We start from the raw sequence: 18,254 nt of genomic DNA on the forward strand, positions 1-18,254 counted from the left end.
TATGGGCGCCGGACTTGAAATCCTGAGGTCGTGGGTTTAACTCCCGCTCTGACCACTAAGCTGGAGTTGTTTGTCAGTTCAGCTCCTCGGTCATGCTTGCTAATACAAGTGTATATGGGTGAACAAAAACGTAAGAAATAGACCGATTTCGATATATTAAAATTCAACCTAAAACAATAGACCTCAGTACGAGGCTCCGGGGAATAACTACAGAGTTTGTGAGGTTTATTCCCCAGAGCCTCGTGCTGAGGTCTATTGTTTTAGGCTGAATTTTAATATATCGAAATTGGTCTATTGTTAGACCGCAGTAGATGCGTGACACTTAAACATTCAAAAGAAAAAAAAAAAAACACTGATAACGTAGAAATAATTAATAGCTTGTAATTAGCCAACTGGTCTGCCCCCCGCCACTTGGGATTTTTAGCGTATTATGTTTATCAGTCAAGTGGCATACCTGAGAACTAGCTAATTGTAGCTAAGCGCATCGACATCTTCAAACATTTGACATTTGTTTGAAACACTCCCTCAAAAGTTAAATGATCTACCCCTAAGGGTTGTGTTCTTGATTATTATGTCTCCAGGGGAGGGAGAGGGGTGGGGGGGGGGGGGGCAGGTAATGGACTCAACAAAAATTCTTTTCTTTGAATTCAAAGCCCCATGTGCTAAAAACAAGAAAGAAAGCAAGCCAAGCCAAACACATGTTAAAACTTAATTGCCGCTGTCACCTCAAAACAATATTCAGCCTTAAGGTGGCTCAAAACAGTTTACAGGACTTTCCAACACGTAGATTTTGATGGGGCATTATAACGCACTCCATATATCGGTGGATGCCACAATCATGGTATCAAAAAACTGCCCAACCATTGGTGACTCACGTTAGTGTCATTTTTGTGAGCATAGCAACAGTGAGGCCTGCTAAAAATACCCTTAATTTAAGCTTTAAGCGCTTATAACTCAAAAATGACCTCAATGACCCCCATTTTTGTTATCGAATTATGATAAGCAGGATAAGAATAAACTTTTCACAAATTTTTAAAAAATTCTGCTATGGTAACCTATTGTGTCACGAAATTGACAACAACATGTTCCCACCCAATGATTGGGCATGTGTGTGATACCATAATTGCAGCATCACTTGGGTGCGTTCCTTTGGGATGATCTGGACCAATATCAGTGATTCAAGATCTGTCTGGATCATGGTGCATCAAAAGAACCGATGAATCCATTTTATTTCATGGATTCATCTGTTTCTTTGATGCACCATGATCCAGACAGATCTTGGATCACTGATCCTGATCCAGATCACCCCAAAGGAACGCAGCCTTTATTAACACTGGTAGAACTCATCTTTCAGATTATAGCTGTTAGAAAAGAACTGGAAACTGTTGCCAGCCTCTTTAAGCCAGGTGTTTGTAATTATAAACTTCTGATGAAGGGAATGATCTGAACGGGTGCCCCGGAGATCCCCCCCCCCCCCCAACTTTCCCGGCGGAACAGGTGCACCACTTGTAGCTACTCGTGTGTGAGCTCACTCCTGCAACTTCCGTTTAGGGATCGTCATTCTATCAAACGTTTGCTTATAACCCTCTTTAGTACTTTTGATGCCAGAAAGACGGGTCTTATTTTACTTCGTCTTCTCGCCTTCGGTCTACTATATTGGAGAGGCAACAAAGAACGATCATCATGAAAAATGTACGTGTGAGGCCGGAAACTATATTTGAAACACTTGTTATATATTATTACTGCATGACTAGCTGCCGTTGTTGTACTTTTTGAATTCACAAGCTCTTACTGGCATTAATATTCTTGTGTCTACTTGTAAATGAATAAATTCATAACTTTGTATTATTCCGTGTCGTGACCAGGCGTTTATTTTCGACACGAAAGTGAAAACGATCGATGATGACACGTTGTTCGTTGAAAATAGCAAGGAAAAAAAAAATAATAGCAATAAAATAATAAGAATTATAAAGGCGTTCATTTCCTCCTCACTAAATAGTATTCCAAATCATTTTTTTCCTTTTTTCTGAGGTTTTTTGAACGAAACAACTACAATCAGCCTTATCAACTGGTTAGCCATGCAACTGGTTTATAAATAGAAGTTTTCGCCATCATTTTTGATTATCCATGGTTTCTGTACAGCGAGACAAGTGAACAATAATTATCTCGACGTCGTGTCTGCTAATCGATCAGAATGCTACCAGTTACTTCCGGTACAATATTAAAATACTGTCACAATTTGCCCGAGAGAGACCTTCTATAGAACTAACTTATCTACATGAAAATGGAGCGTTATAATTTATCTTCTGCTGAAGACTTTTGAGTTGGCATTAAAGGCTACATTTCAGCTATAGAAAAATTCATTTGTCACTCAATGTCCTTTAAGAAGACAAACTGACATTACTTAGATATTTGGGTCAAACGGGCCAATATAGTTAAACGATTGTTTTGTAATCCATCACGCATAACTCACTGGTCTGATATCAGATTATATCGCACGATAAAATCGTGCAGTGTTAAGAAACTCTAAGTCCCTTAAGGTTCTTAAGTTCAAGAGTTAAGTGTAATGGAATTTACAAAGGTGATTACGGGGTGAAATTTCAAAAGGCATTTAATGAGATGCGCCAACGAACAAAAAAAAGCAACAACAAAAATAAACTTATGCCCAGCCTTTCTGATTTTTCCAATTTGTAGGCCCTTTCCTTGGGTGTATTCAACGGAATACTCTTACACTCGTGCAGAATACAACATCAGGCCGTTGCTAAAATAAGGCTCTTAGAAATGAAAAGAAGGATTTTAATAAGGCGATTTTGAAGTTTGCCACTGTTATTGTGGTAAGTGTCATTCTTTAGCCCAACTTCCGGCTCGCGGTATTTACTGTTCTGAATTGTGAAAATCTATTAATTCCTTTCGCCCTTCTTGATTTACACAACAATAACTTTGAAGTTGCCCAAAATTTTAGCTCACCTCTCCGCTGTTTTTTTTTTTTTTTTTTCCGCACCATTTAAAGTGTTATTTACTTGTTATTGTTTACTTTGCGGCAATGTGATTGGCGTGTGGGCGCCATTTCAAAACGTCGAAGGCATTCTTACCCACAATGCTCTGCGTTTGTGGAGGTGGAAATAATGGCCGACCCGGAGTAGTCGATGTCAACGTGAATTTGTAGGGATATGTGGAGAAATGGCCTCGAAATAGGAGCCGGAACAGTCGTAAAGTAATTCCGATACATTCAACAATCTCCAGAGAAACATCGTGACGAGTCAAAGGGTTATTTTGATCTCGTTTGGTGGTATGGAGTGAATTTACCGGCAATTATGTTCTACGTGAAACCCGAAATATTTGCCGATGGATCACACATGAAAGCTGGTTATTCATTGTAATCGCCGTAGATTTTGTGCGAGGTTGTTGCTTTAGCCATGAATCCTGATCCCAGGGAGTGTAATATCAAGGTTTTCTCGCGGTTTCGACCGCAATCGGACGCAGAAATTCGGGCAGGAGGACAAAATATAGTATCTATTCAAACGTCTGATACTTGCGTTCACGGGGTGAGTCGCCACCATTTAAGCTTACTACAGTAAATTAAAGCGCAAATATTCCTGTCGCTATCCAAGTTATGCTCCTGTCGTTGACAAATTTCACTTTTGCTTTGTGCGTTTCAGGGGAGAACTTTTACATTTGATCGCGTTTTCAAGCCAAATACAACTCAAGAGAGAGTGTACGTCGAAGCTGCCCAGGTCATCGTTCAAGGTATTTTATGCGATAATTTTTGTTGTGTAGGTGCTGTAGAAGATTATAATTTACACCGGAATTGGACACAGGTTTCTTAAAGGCCGCTATGTCCGTTAAACCTGTGAGATGTTAAGCGTAAGTGTAAAGAAATGACAGAGTGATATTGCAATCTGCTGGATGTAGATTCATTTTGCTGTACATAACGTTGTTAATTTCACATCTACCTCGAGTTGCATCGACGACCAAGTCTTCTGATAGTTATTGCTGTTGTTTAGTTCTTTTTGTGTTTTCCATTTAATTCAGGAAAAGAACGAGCTTATTAGATGTTAATTCAAGACTTGATCTTCTGTAAACACACATTTTATATGTTGGTTGAACTTGCGTTCATCCTTAGTTACTGTATGCTACTTCCAGAAATGTTTTGATGATTTTGGTTACAAACGGGGGAAAAATTTTGGTGTTGTCATCAGGCGCCAATCTAGGTTTTCTTGTGCACCTGAATAAACATGGATTACGAAATCTTGTCAGGGGAAAAACTGTTACTTGATCGTGAATTTAAGACTTTGTCGAGAAGCTGTCAATATTTCCATCGACAGCAAATTACAGTCGCCATGTCGCTCGAATTTTTTGTATTATTAATTTATTTACCGTGGCTTTGATTTTGCATTGGTGGTTAAAGAAAGGTATATATCGGATTTCTTTTGTTAGTAATTTGTGGGAGTCAAAGCGATCGGTCTTCGGTTTTTCTAGCTTGAATATTTTCTTCTTATGTCTCTGAAAGTTCTAGGCTTACATGTATATTCCAAACCCAGTCACACTCATTGGGTAAACAACTCTCTTGGAAGTAAAGAACAATCATTTGAATATGAATCAAGAAAAATTTAGCAAGTTTTTGGTACAATGTCGGGTGCAATTTTATTATCTTGGGCAGCTAAGATAATGCGATACTTAATGATGTGTTTTGAAGATTTTTTCGTATTGGTCCACCGAGGTCTTTGGGCTCATGCAATAAACGGTCTTGTATTCTTGTTTAATCACATGGCGTTTTTGAAAAGGCCAGTTTGCTCTTCCTGTTATTGACTTTAGGGACTTAATGTCATCATTTTCCGACTTTTTGCCGCTTTTCCATTGCCTTTTCTAGAATCGTTGCCCTTCAAAAAGTTCCAACCGCAATCATATGTCTTCAAAGCGACCTTTTTGAGAGCGGCAGTTTGGTGTTGACGACCGCATGTTTTTAAATAGCTTTGTAATATTCTAGTTATGTCCGAAGTAGTTAAATATTGTCACTTTCCTCTGCTAATTCTTGACAGGTTGGAAAATCTTTTACATCGATCGCACATAATTTCATTTGATAAGAATAAGAACTCAGGGTACTTTATATTTTGATAACTGAAGACGTTTTCCTTAACTCTGTTTATGTTTTCTCTTGACTGTCAGTGTCTCTCACCTAGTTAGACTGTACTTGATACGATTTCGAGAATCGTGTTAATTTTTGCGTAAGTTTTACCCATTTATTTAGCTTTATTTATCACTGCACGAAGCGTTCCTTTGCATTTCGAAGGAAATATTAAGGACCTAACTGCAAAAGAATGGGTTTCGTGCTTGCAGCCAACGCATCAAGGATTTGTCGAGAATTCGTTCTTTTTCAAAGCTTACGATTTGCATTGTAATCAGTTCCTTTAGAATATTTGGCCAGTCCGTGTATTGAACGATACTTATTATGTACACGAAGAACTTCACACGTAATTTAATTGTCTCCAAAGTAATCGATTTCAAGAACCTTCCATAATATGTAAATTTCAAGTTAAAAGGATTTTTTTTTCAGTACAAATGAGTTATTTCATGACCCAGTATTTTTCACTTTCTGTAAATATCCAAGTGTGAATGAAATATCAAATTGTGCTTTTTGTCAGACATATAGCTGCTTTTATAGAGGAGAAATAATTTTCCATTTTAGGAAATTAACATATCGGTAGTTTAAGACACCTATTGTTGTAATTGTGCATATTGGCTTGAGTTTAAGTACTTCTTGATAGTATTTGACATGTAGGCTCTCAACAAACTGTTTTTTTTGTGACCTTCTACCCTGTGCATTTAATGTGTTATTCTGTGGTATGATGTCTGATAAAGAAGTTATTTTAAGCTTGTTGTAATTGCAAAATACCAACTACTAAAGGTGATTAAGACATTCATTTAGGTCTAAAACTTTTTTTCAGTGGCCAGCTTGTCTGTTAGACAACACACACATTGATATTCTCTTATAGTCAGGAGAAATCAGGCATTATTGATTTACTCATACTGAAAATGCAAAGATCAAGTTTCGGCGACATCAATGAATGCTTGATATGCAGGAAAAGAGAGGCTAATTAAAACTGTTTTTAAAACTGGAAAATTTTATGTTCATTCAAGACTTTATATACATGTAAAAGTGCCAACTTTGCATGTCATGCTGTGAAGCTTACTGTAGTCTGTCTGTTGCTGGTCTGTGAAGCTGGAACTGTCTGTGTTTAGCTGCTGCTTTTGCATATTTATGTTACACCCCTTAGATTTTACTTTTGTGGATATTTTAAACTTCATTTAAAAATTGTAAGACCTCATCAATTACAAAAGTGTTTTTCACATATTTCAGACAGTCCTAATTTTGTGATGTCTGAGAGATCATCTTATAATGCAGAATTGTATTTTTCTTTCCTGTATAATTTCAAGCTTTTTGGATCAGTATTGGAAAAAATGTTATTTTTGGACTAAAAATTTTAAAATAGTAGGCTAAGTGAGATTTTTAAGTAATAAGCAAAATTTAATTAGGAAAAAGATAGGTTCCTGCCCACAAGGATACTGGTGATAAGAAATATGGACTGGCAGAGGGGGATGTCTAAATTTACATACATTTTCTGGAATATTTCTTATTTCCACTTAAAAAATAGTGTACATATCAACCACATTTAGTGGGTTTTGAGTGGTCTATACTGTATTAGAAGAGTTCTGCCAGTATACTAATGCAAATGCTGCAATCTGGTTGGCTGAGCTACTCGTACACTCTCAGCCATTAGAGTGCAGTGGCTGTCGGTCATGTACGAAATGGCGACATTTTTTTGTTTTCCCAAAATTATGGAGGAACATTTAGATAGAAATGGATAACTAAATTCCTGAGAAGATTAACAATGTTACAACAATGTTTTGACTTACAAACTTGAAATTATTGAAAAAAGGATTCGTGCAGGTTTACAACTGCAAATTTCCAATGACAATTCAGAGCGTGTGATTTTGTTGAAGCATGAAGTTGAATAATATGTATAAATATTATTAGAAACCGTAATTTCCTTTTGTTTCAGTTAGAATTCTACTAAAACAATTAGATTATTCGCTCTCAATTTCTATGAGGTGATAGTTGATTCAGCCTTTGGCCTCATCAACTATCTGTATCACCTCATAGAAATCTTGATCTCTTAATCTAATTGTTAAATAGATTATGGAAATGATGTCATAATGTGTTCAAAACTTAAGTGGAAGCATAAGTTGGAGATGAGTGTTTTCACTGCAATTTGTGGGCATTTCATAGCATCATTTCTAATGGTCTATAAAAGTGTGGACCATGGAAAAATTTTTGGTCCTTTTTTTCTCTTAAATACTATATAACAATGAAAATTTACTGGAAAATTAGCAGGAGAATCAGTGTGAAATCTTGTACATACCTGATAATATATAACATCACTATTTTCTGAGTGAAGCTGATGGGTTCTTCACTCCCCTTGACCAGCGGGCAGGAAGCAAGTGGCCCTGGAAAGTTCTGATTGGAAGTTAAAAAATATTGGACCTCCTGTTCAACTGTGTATGCCAAACTTACAAACCAGAGGCTCAACTGAGTTACTGCTGTTTTAATTTTGCTCATTTTCATTGTTTTTAAAACCAACCTAAAAAAGAGTCTGCAATGGAACTCTTTAGAGTTGCTCGTTTCGTCAAGCTTGTGCATTTTAAATGCAATCAAAACTGGGGATTCTCATGCCCCCTTTTTTTAGCAATATGGATGACCTTCATTACTTATTTGTTTCTCCATGATGGATTCCAGCATGCCAACCACAAGGCTACCATACCTTCTAAGGCTAGTGCGTCTCTCTTACTTTAGAGAGATGTTTGCTTATAGAAAATTACAAAGTGAAGTATGATCATCGCAGTAAATTTTCCAATTTAAGCAACTGGAAAGAAGAAGCCTGAAAAAAATCAGGGCTTCAACGGGATTCGAACCCGTGACCTCCGCGATACCGGTGCGATGCTCTACCAACTGAGCTATGAAGCCACACATTGGGAGCGAGGTCAATTAATTGAGTTCATATCTTCCCGTGAGTGAAATGATGTGAAGTATATATGAAATAATTCATATTTGAACTGCGGTAGTAGATGAAAGTGAAGTATGATCATCGCAGTAAATTTTCCAATTTAAGCAACTGGAAAGAAGAAGCCTGAAAAAAATCAGGGCTTCAACGGGATTCGAACCCGTGACCTCCGCGATACCGGTGCGATGCTCTACCAACTGAGCTATGAAGCCACACATTGGGAGCGAGGTCAATTAATTGAGTTCATATCTTACCGTGAGTGAAATGATGTGAAGTATATATGAAATAATTCATATTTGAACTGTGGTAGAAGATGAAAGTGAAGTATGATCATCGCAGTAAATTTTCCAATTTAAGCAACTGGAAAGAAGAAGCCTGAAAAAAATCAGGGCTTCAATTGACCTCGCTCCCAATGTGTGGCTTCATAGCTCAGTTGGTAGAGCATCGCACCGGTATCGCGGAGGTCACGGGTTCGAATCCCGTTGAAGCCCTGATTTTTTTCAGGCTTCTTCTTTCCAGTTGCTTAAATTGGAAAATTTACTGCGATGATCATACTTCACTTTCATCTACTTCCGCAGTTCAAATATGAATTATTTCATATATACTTCACAGAAAATTACAAGTTAGAATGTAGTTTACAGTATATATCAGGGTTTCAGCTAAGTTTTCAAGGCAGGATGTCTATTTCCAATGGGTCAATTCCCACTGCGCCCACCAAATCATCATAAATTTTATATTAATTTGTCGGGTCATGTAGCTGATCTTGTCAGGGTTTTGACTTGAGACCCCTCAGTTATCAGGAACACTGATATATTAGTGTTAGTTTGTGGCAGGGACAGTGATTATGTGTCTGCCTTCAGGTGTCTGTTAGCGAAGATTCAACTACAGGTACAGTTTAGTTTTTTCCTTATAATTGTACTGCTCTCCACAGATGTGCTCAATGGATATAATGGAACGATATTTGCTTATGGACAGACATCGAGTGGGAAGACCCACACAATGGAGGTAAGCTTTCGATGTGGAATTTTATGCTAGGCTTAAGTACTTTTTCCATAAATTTGAGCAAAAGTAATGTACAATTAATGTACAACTGATAGAGTGAAATGGGTGAATTAAATTTACCCCGCCACAGAGATACAACGTAGAGACCTGGGCATGAGCTTTTCACTTAACATTGTTTTTCGTTTCCTCTTCATTTGATAATGAGAGTTACAGTGAAGATTGAACATGGTTTTGTGAAATGGATGGACTCCTATCTATAATATACATGTATAAAAGATTTTTCTTGGAACATATGGAGGAATCTTGAAACAACAACATTTTTCTCCAACATGTAGAAATGTGTTCTTGCCATCAATAATGCAGGGCTCAAAAGAAGCATGAATGCCACCTTGGCCTTCGGACAAGCAGCTCTCAAATTTTGCTCGTCCTAGGCAAGTCTTAGGTTACTTTTTTTCTTATTTATTTGGTCGACGACTTGCCTGAACCCTTACCCATTGGGCAGGTTAGAATTAAGTTACTTGCTTGGTAAGAAAATTTACTTGTCCTGGACAACCGGACAGCACTTAAATTTTCCAGCCCTGTAATGATGATTGTTATTATTATTATTTCTCACTCTTGTAGGGTCATCTTAATGATCCCGTCAACCAAGGAATTATTCCTCGAATTGTACAAGATATATTCAATTACATCTACAATATGGATGAAAATTTGGAGTTTCACATTAAGGCGAGTGTTGTTTAAATTAGATACTGATGGCTCTGTTTGAATATCTTAGCGCACTGATTTATAAAGTATGGAAGATATAGTTAGTCTGATATATGTACATTATCACAAAATCTGGTTGGGCAATAAATGTGATTTCCAGTTCTGTTGCTGGTTAAAAGAGTGGATGGTTTGGATTTGAGAAATTCTGTCTTTTGTCAGGTAGCCTGAAACCCGAAAGTTGCGTGTAGTCCCTAGATGGTGAATGTTTCGTTATTAGAAATCTACTGTAAACACTGTCTTATTAACAAGCTCGGCCAGTTTTTCTGGCCTTAGCACCCTCAAAGTTACCCGAAGTCTTTGTTTTCAATCCATGTGAAAATAATGTCAGTTGTTCAGCCTGTGAAATTTGCTAGTGGGCAGCCAGCCGTTGGCTACATCTCTATGTTTTGATGTAATATCAAATTCTCCAAACTAACATGACATTAAATCTATGGTAATTGCAAGGAGAATCTGTTGATGTATAACTTGTATCTACCTAAGATGGAATTTTATTTAACAATAAGGTGCAGTGTCAACAGTATATGTACATTGTTTAGTTTCATTTAATGTATTCTAACTTGTATGGCTTGAAAAAGAGGTAGACAAATGAAATATCAGTCTCTCTTTTCTGATTTTAGGTTTCCTATTTTGAAATTTACCTTGACAAGATCAGAGATCTATTAGATGGTAAGATACATGGCACTCAGTTGGTTTCATTGTACTACAGCTGTAGGTCTAAGTAACAGTAAGCCTAATCCAGCGGATTGTTATTTCATGGTTTCTGCTACTCTTTTCTTTTACACTTTAAATCCTGTTGTTTCTTTACAGTTACAAAAACAAACCTAGCTGTTCACGAAGACAAAAATAGAGTACCTTATGTGAAGGTAGGGAAAGGAAGATTAAACTGACTGTCTACACATCAGGGTGCAAAGTAGGCATCCTGGCTACAATCTCACTTCAGGGAATGTGTAACAGGACTGTCATTAAGTTTTTAGTCACCTGTAGCCCTATTCTCCACACCTTATTCCCCATGCCTGTAGCAAATTTGTTACTTTGTAGGTGAATTCTATAAGCGACAAGCAATTTCATCCATAGCATCAAGGAAAAATCAAACGTACTCAGCCGTAACAGGTGTTGCGGGTTACAGCCCTTAATGACAGCCCTCTCAGTAACCATCTGATGTATTAGCCTGGAAGTCATTTTGCTTGCCCCACAAAATTTCATCTCTTACAGTACTTCAGTCTGTAATCCCCCCCCTCCCAAAAAAAAAAAAAATTCCCAAGAAACTACACTTGCCTGGTGTGCAAGGAAAGGACAGAATTCAGTGGCCAGACCATGCAATTCACCAACAGCAGGCTATCAACATCACTTCTTTGCTTGCTGGTCATGTATGATTCAGGATTACAGCATGAACTACACTTTAGATTTTCCAAAAGAAGGATTTTAAACAGGTTTATGTGATTTCTGTAGGGTGCAAGTGAAAGGTTTGTGTCCAGTCCTGAGGAGGTTATGGAAATCATTGATGAAGGAAAAGCCAATCGGCATGTAGCAGTGACAAGTAAGTCAGACATTCAATAGTTTTTCCTTAAAGAAACAATAATACTGTATGTCGCCAAGCTTTCCGGTGTTGAGAATAACAGATTTCACCATCAAGGGGATTTTGTCTTGCATGGTGAAACTCTTGTTGACACTCCTTTATGTAACTTTGTACACAAGTTTCATAGTTTGACTATTTGTTTCAATTCAAGTACAATTTAATGAATGCCTTTTTAATGAGGTTGAGAGACCAAATTAATCAAATAAGGTGGGTGGTTTTGACAAAGTCTCTTTTTGAGCTTAGTAACCTGTCTGGCTGGTTCACTGTGAGAGTGAAGTGTCTTGCACAAGAACACAAGACAATGATCCATTCAGGGCTTGGTAAAAAGGTAAAGTCTGCTAGCCCACCAGGCCTGAACGTATCCTGCTTTCTGTAGCATGAAGCGACTAGGATTATTAAATTTTGTACTCCCCCCTGGATGGGATGCTAGTCCATTGCAGGGTTACCCCCAGCATTAAGTTCACCGGTAGCCATTTATACACCTGGGTGGAGAGAGGCACTGTGAGAGTAAAGTGTCTTGCCCAAGAACACAGCACAATATTCCCTGGCCAGGACCGCTCGATCCGGAAATGAGTGCACTAACCAAGGGGGGTGGTACACATAATTTAGTCTTTCTTTGTTGTCTCGATAGTTTAGGAATAGAACCTCAACTTTTTTGATTTTTGGTTTACCAGACATGAATGAGCATAGTTCAAGAAGTCACAGCATTTTCCTCCTTCACATCAAGCAAGAAAATGTGGAAACCAACAAGAAATTAAGTGGCAAACTTTATTTGGTTGACTTGGCTGGATCTGAAAAGGTTAGGGACAAAATGAAACTCATATCTTACGATGTATCTCCTACACTGGCCATTTATGAGGCTGTGGGTTACTGAACCACAAGTTTTTTATGGGGCAGGGATGTTAGCTTTGTGCTTAAGCCCTGACCTAGAAAAGGAACCTATTTAAGGATCATTGTCTGCTCAGGCACAATGGCATGTGCCATCTAATTACACTGTTTTTCTTTTCGAGAACCTGCATTGTGGTTCTTGAAAATCCTGTTTGTAAAGAAATGATGCTTCCTCACATTGTTGTTATGAGCACTTACAGTAAATGAACACAGTCTTTGATTTGGGTGGGATGTAAATATCAATTATCAAGTATGTGAATAGCTGTTATGGAATAACATTATGGGAATTTGCAACTATGTGTATATCTGAGGCCAATATATGGCTATTTCATTGCTAGGTCAGCAAAACTGGAGCTGAGGGTGCTGTCCTGGATGAAGCTAAGAACATCAACAAGTCATTGTCGGCTTTAGGAAATGTCATTTCTGCTTTAGCAGAAGGAACGGTAAGATTTTGACACAGCCTTCCCATGGTGGTTTGGATCCTTAAGGTCTGCATTCTTATGACACAAGTACTTTTGGCTATCCCTAGAAAGTTCACTTACACGTAATGGACTGAAGCAAATAAGTCACGTTCTTGAAAGACAATTGCCAAGTTGGTTAGTCAGTTAGTCAGAGCGCAAAAACAATTTGGCCAAAAAATTCCCCACACCACTCTCAGCATGCTCTGCTCACCCTAGACCCTGCTGGCCAGTTTCTTCTTTTTTTGTCTTATAACCCAATTAGGAGCCTGTTCACAGGCTATGTACATGTTTGACTGTGTGTAGTCTAGATGTTACAAATTGAATTACTGAGCTTATGATAAAATGAAAAAAAAAAAAAAAAAAACGAAATTGATGTTTTTAAAGGATGGTTTCCTGTCCAGGATATCTGTCAGAAAAACATACACTGAGTTACATCTGTTTTTTTTTTTGTTCCTAGAAAACCCATGTTCCCTACAGAGACAGCAAAATGACTAGAATATTGCAGGAAAGTTTGGGTGAGTATTAACCCTGTTTAGAGGTAGATGCCCTGGAAAAATAAAATCATGGCTCAAAACAAATTCTGCACCAAGACGGATAAAGAAAAGTCATTTTCACACCAGAATTTAACTGTGACAAAACTTTTTTGGGGGCTGTGTACCATTTGTGTTTGACCCATACCAAAAACATGTTTGCTGTGATGGTCTAAATGAGCCTAAAAATTTAACCTCTTCCTGAAATAGCTAAGAACAACCAGGCCCTGGAAAACACTTGCTGTAAGATCAAATACATGTACATGTTAATTCTTTTGTTAATCGCCAACATGATTTGTGTCACTGATCTCCTGCTTTTTGTTTTGTAAAAGGTGGCAATGCACGGACAACCATAATCATCTGCTGTTCACCTTCGTCATTCAATGAACAAGAGACGAGGTCAACTCTTATGTTTGGCCAAAGGTAATGCGCTGAAAATCTCATGAAAGTTCATCGATATTTATTGCACATGCAGTAGCTATTTATCAGTTAAACAATTGACGTCAGTTTTTCATGCGTCTGTCATGTTATTGTTCATGAATTTTGTCGTAACATTGTCAAAGTAGCTGTGGATCTAAGAGGCGATAGCCAAGTGGATCTGCAGACTACTTTGACAATGTTATGATGAAATTCATCGTCAATAACAGGACAGATGCCTGAAAAACGGACGTCAATTTGTTTGTTTACAATAACAAATTGTCAAATTATCTGCTCTTTCTCGATGACGCGTTGCATAAATTATAAATTCTTGTGTCTTTGCGCATATTGACAATGAAATTTAGCCAATAAATGCACAAGAATTTTTGCAGTTTTTGTAAAACTTGAAGTTGATAAAGTGAAATAACTGCTGTGGTAAGTTTGTTAGCCTCACAAAATCATTTCACGGTAAGTAAATAAGATAGATAAAATTTTATTTAAATGGAAAATGTATTTAGCAATGCTATGCTAATTAGGGACTCTAATTAAATATTAAACAAATATACAAAAAATGTATAGATAAATAAGTATTGTGTATATTTATAAATATATAACTTAGTGTTTCCCTTGCATGCTAAAGTAGCACGACAGTTTTGAATTTAGGAGAACTACTATAAAACTTTGATATTGACTGCACATGTATTTAAATCCTTAGAGCGAAGACCATTAAAAATGTAGTGGTCATCAATGAAGAACTCACAGCAGAGGAGTGGAAGAGACGTTACGAGAAAGAAAAAGAAAAGGTTTCTAAGCTCCGAGCGGCCGTGGGGAAATATGAACAAGAACTGCAACGGTGGAGGGGAGGTAAGTATTAGGCCATTTCCGTATGGACTTGTGTCTCTGTTTCAAAACTAGCCGTTGTGCAAACTGTTTCGTCCAAATGAAAAGGAGTTTGATTTGCATGAAATTGAACTTACAGGTAAACCTCATTTTCATTTAAATGACTTTCTACAAAGACTTATTTTGACGTGGACAAGATAACGTATTATAAATGGCCTATCAAGTTTTGTTGGTTGCAATTTTGAACCCGCTGTTTTAGGTTGTCTTCTGGGAATATGTGTGGTGACAAAATTGTGAGTGTATAGGACTCCAAGTTAAGGCCTGTTCAAAGTTCCTGTGTTGCATTTGAGGGTAGTGTCCTTCTCAAGCAGGGGTAAAATGGCTGCCAGTAAGTTGTAAGGGCAAGAAGTCACAGTGACAAAACATGCTAAGGGGAGGGGTAACAAACAACATTTTCAACCCACAATGGGCGACAAAAGTAGTTGAGAAACTTTTAGGCAATGACGCTCTTCGATATTTAAGCACTTATTCTATTTTATTTGCATTTAGCGTAAATTCTCTGATACCCCCCGCCCCGGTCCACCAATCAAATGTTGTGTAGGCGCTGTAGTCTGTGCAGTCTAAGAAATAGAAAAATCAAATTGTTTTTTTTTTTTTTTTTGGGGGGGGGGGGTGGGGGGAAGGGTGGGAAATGTTTCCAAGACGCTCGAAAATCGAATTTTACTGGCAAGTGTCTAAACACTTTTGTCGCCCATTCTATCTCCTCAAACTCTCTAATAATTCATGAAGTTAAAGCAAAGAAAATCACAACCGTGAAGGAGGTTTGGATACCCGGTCTTAATTAGCATAGATTTTGACGATTTTACTTCTCCGTTTACTCCTTAGTTTTTGTTTCAATTAAGAAGAAATATCAAATCCTCGAGACAGTGTTTCATCGGCTATCCAAACACCTCAAATTTCGTCAAAAACCCTCCGCTGCGCGTCGTATTTCAACTCTCTTCTCGATGTTAGGATATCCCGATGAAACACTGTCTCTCGTGTTTGATATATTACATAAACAACTTGTCTTCAAGGTAATCTGGCCATTTGGAGTTCCTGGTTTCATTATGATTTCTCATGGAATTATTGAATTTTTTTTAGGTGAGTCAGTTCCTACTGACGAACAGATGACAAATTCCAAAGACAATCGCAACTCACAAGTTTTTGAGAGCCTTGCTCTCTTAGCTCCTTCACAGCCTGCTGTGAGCGACAAAGAAAGAAAGAAATTTGAAGATGAAAAGTCGAAGCTTTACACTCAGCTAGATGAGAAGGTAAGGAAAAAATTAATATACCTGTACTTGTTAGAAAAAAGCACTGAAATTCATTTAATTCCTAAACATCTGAAAGTTTATAAAAGTATGCTACACTGTAAATGTAGTTTGTGTTTCTGACACTGTGTTTCATTTATGGTGTAATGCATTTAGTTTTTACGTGCCTGTGACCCTCAACCATGCCACAAAAAAAAAAATAGTTAAAAATATATAAAAAGAAAGAAAGAAAAAGAAAAACCTTTATTTTTTAACCTCGGCAGTGTCAATAGCAAAAAGGCTAGTGGGGCCGAGCAAACAACTGAAACAAATAATTCAAACTGAACATATGGTCAGTTGGCTATTTACAAGCGTGGCCGGGGATTTGAACTTGGGGCTACCGTTAAACAAATCCAGATAGTGGTCAGAGCGGGACTCGAACCGGGACCGCTGGATTGCGAGTCCGACGCGCTGACCACTGGGTCACGCTGCATCGTGAACAGGAAACCAGTTTGTCACTTCCACAGTTTCCATGACAGTTTTCATGACCATGTACGACAATTTTACTTGGCAGGATGATGAAATTCAAAATCAAGCACGATTAATTAACCAACTGAAAGAGCAGTTGGGTGAACAAGAGGACGCTCTGAAGGCAACTCAGGTGGACAGCGAGAAGCTGCAGTCACAGATCAGTTCTATGCAGAGCGAGAGCGAGACGTCGAAAACTGAAGTCAAGGAAGTACTCCAAGCTCTTGAAGAGCTGGCAGTGAATTACGATCAGAAGCTGCAAGAGGTGGAGACGAAAACTAAAGAAAACGAAAAGTTATCTGATGAAGTGTCACAGAAGCAGGTATGGCGTTCAAGTGATTTTCTTTCTTTTTTTTTTTAATTTTATTTACAGTGTTGTATATTTCTTACTGTACCGCTCAAAAGAAAGTCTCCACATCTCGTCTCGTTTCTTGCGAATTGTTGTCGCTTCTCTTGAGAATCACTGAATAGTTAAGTATGGGATGTATTACTCGCCAAACCCGTCATGTGTTTCAACGATTTCTGCTCAGCAATTTGTTGCCAAATCGATGGGACCTAAGCTATCAACGATATGTATCGATCCCGCTTAATTTGGGTCGTCAAAGGTCATGAAGGAGAGGAAATTGGTGACAAAAAACGTTTTTAAATCAGTCTAATCTAGGAAACTAGAATGTTGCCGGAAAAAAAAAACACTGAACAGCTTTTTGCTCGTCTGTTTTCATTGACTGCTGTTGAGAATATGGTGACACCCATAACGGTTGTTCTGCATCATGTACCATAAGTTGTCTTGTTTCATATGGCTGTTGGCGTTTGTTGCGGGCTTATAATGCTGCCGATTTTCTATCTCTCTGTAGGCATTGCGAGCCTATAATACTAGGTGTAGAATTCCCCAAAAATACAGTCAGTGCTGAAGACCAGAGTTACAGGCTATAAAGTAAACTTTCTCGAAATCCTTCGCAGTTGTAGGTTTTGATTATCGCAGACCTTTTTCGATTTCCGTACTCAGGTTTCTTAGCTCTCAACTTGTGAAGAAGTCTAGCTACAAAGTTGTTTGTTCACCTTGTTCGTTGATTGATTAACCTTGAAATATGCCATTACATTTGTACACTGATTTACGTTCTTCGCAACAGACACAGCTCAGCAAAGTTCAAAAAGAACTCGTGGAGATCAAGGACAGCACATCAGTGTTGAGAAAAAGACTGGCTGAAATGATGAACAGTCTACTGTCTGATTTGGTAAGTGAGTGGGCTTATTGACATCCACTTGACGTTGATTAACACTGCTAGACTTAATGTAGCTTGCTTACGTTTGTAGAAGATGATTTTGGAAGTGCTTATGGGAAAAGCATAGTTGGGTGTGGCGAGGGCCTGGTTGCAGGCAAACAGAATTGAGCAAAGGAGGGTGGAGGAGGGGGGAGGTTTAACCTCATTCCCAGGATTTCTCATCTTCCCGCCGAGATCCTGGAAACTAGGTTGGAGGAGGTTAGAATCATTTAGGTGGCGTGAAGTTTTTTTCGTTCTTCATGCTCCCAGAAGAACCCCTAAACCCTCTTTTCTCCTGTTTTATCACTTTCTTGACTGGTGTTCTGAAAACTTTTGCCACTAGATAACGCTTTTGAAGACCGTGGAAGAACAGCTCATAAAACAGTCTTTATATTCGTGTTGGGTGTTTTTCAAGGGTTAAATTATTGCTTGGAGCTTGTCAGTGTCTTACTGTCATGCATAAGACACGCGTGTTTGGCTTTGGCATTAAGACAGTCCGACTTAAGGGCTGAATTACAGTATTACTCAAGTTCAGTCTTTGTTATACTGACAATGTAAAGTGCCATTGAATGTGACAGACTTATGTTCTTTAACCCTCTGTATTCTTATATTTGGTCAGGCCTTATATGAGAACCTGTT

The 18,254-nt window shown here is 38.1% G+C and overlaps 2 protein-coding genes across 3 annotated transcripts in view; one reads left to right on the forward strand and one right to left on the reverse strand.

The window, feature by feature from the left end:
- The window catches only part of LOC145487068 (mitochondrial carnitine/acylcarnitine carrier protein-like), a 141,622-nt gene that overhangs the window by 30,677 nt on the left and 92,691 nt on the right, over positions 1-18,254 (reverse strand). The gene's annotated exons all lie outside the window — the stretch shown is intronic.
- Positions 3,025-18,254, forward strand: part of LOC145487062 (kinesin heavy chain-like) — a 33,456-nt gene continuing 18,226 nt past the window's right edge. Inside the window, exons 1-15 of one of the 2 annotated variants that reach the window (XM_081465770.1) lie at positions 3,025-3,545; positions 3,660-3,747; positions 8,992-9,065; positions 9,684-9,788; positions 10,445-10,493; positions 10,635-10,690; positions 11,277-11,364; positions 12,078-12,202; positions 12,630-12,734; positions 13,210-13,267; positions 13,615-13,705; positions 14,415-14,563; positions 15,680-15,849; positions 16,400-16,675; positions 17,484-17,588. In XM_081465770.1, the coding sequence (XP_081321896.1) occupies positions 3,417-3,545; positions 3,660-3,747; positions 8,992-9,065; positions 9,684-9,788; positions 10,445-10,493; positions 10,635-10,690; positions 11,277-11,364; positions 12,078-12,202; positions 12,630-12,734; positions 13,210-13,267; positions 13,615-13,705; positions 14,415-14,563; positions 15,680-15,849; positions 16,400-16,675; positions 17,484-17,588 (1,668 nt within the window). In that variant the 5' untranslated portion in view covers positions 3,025-3,416. Of the gene's footprint in view, positions 6,988-8,844; positions 9,066-9,683; positions 9,789-10,444; positions 10,494-10,634; positions 10,691-11,276; positions 11,365-12,077; positions 12,203-12,629; positions 12,735-13,209; positions 13,268-13,614; positions 13,706-14,414; positions 14,564-15,679; positions 15,850-16,399; positions 16,676-17,483; positions 17,589-18,254 lie in introns of both variants that reach the window. The other variant, XM_081465771.1, reaches the window with a different exon arrangement.

This window comes from Orbicella franksi, chromosome 5 (genome assembly GCF_964199315.1).
Source record: "Orbicella franksi chromosome 5, jaOrbFran1.1, whole genome shotgun sequence".
Lineage (NCBI taxonomy): Eukaryota > Metazoa > Cnidaria > Anthozoa > Scleractinia > Merulinidae > Orbicella > Orbicella franksi.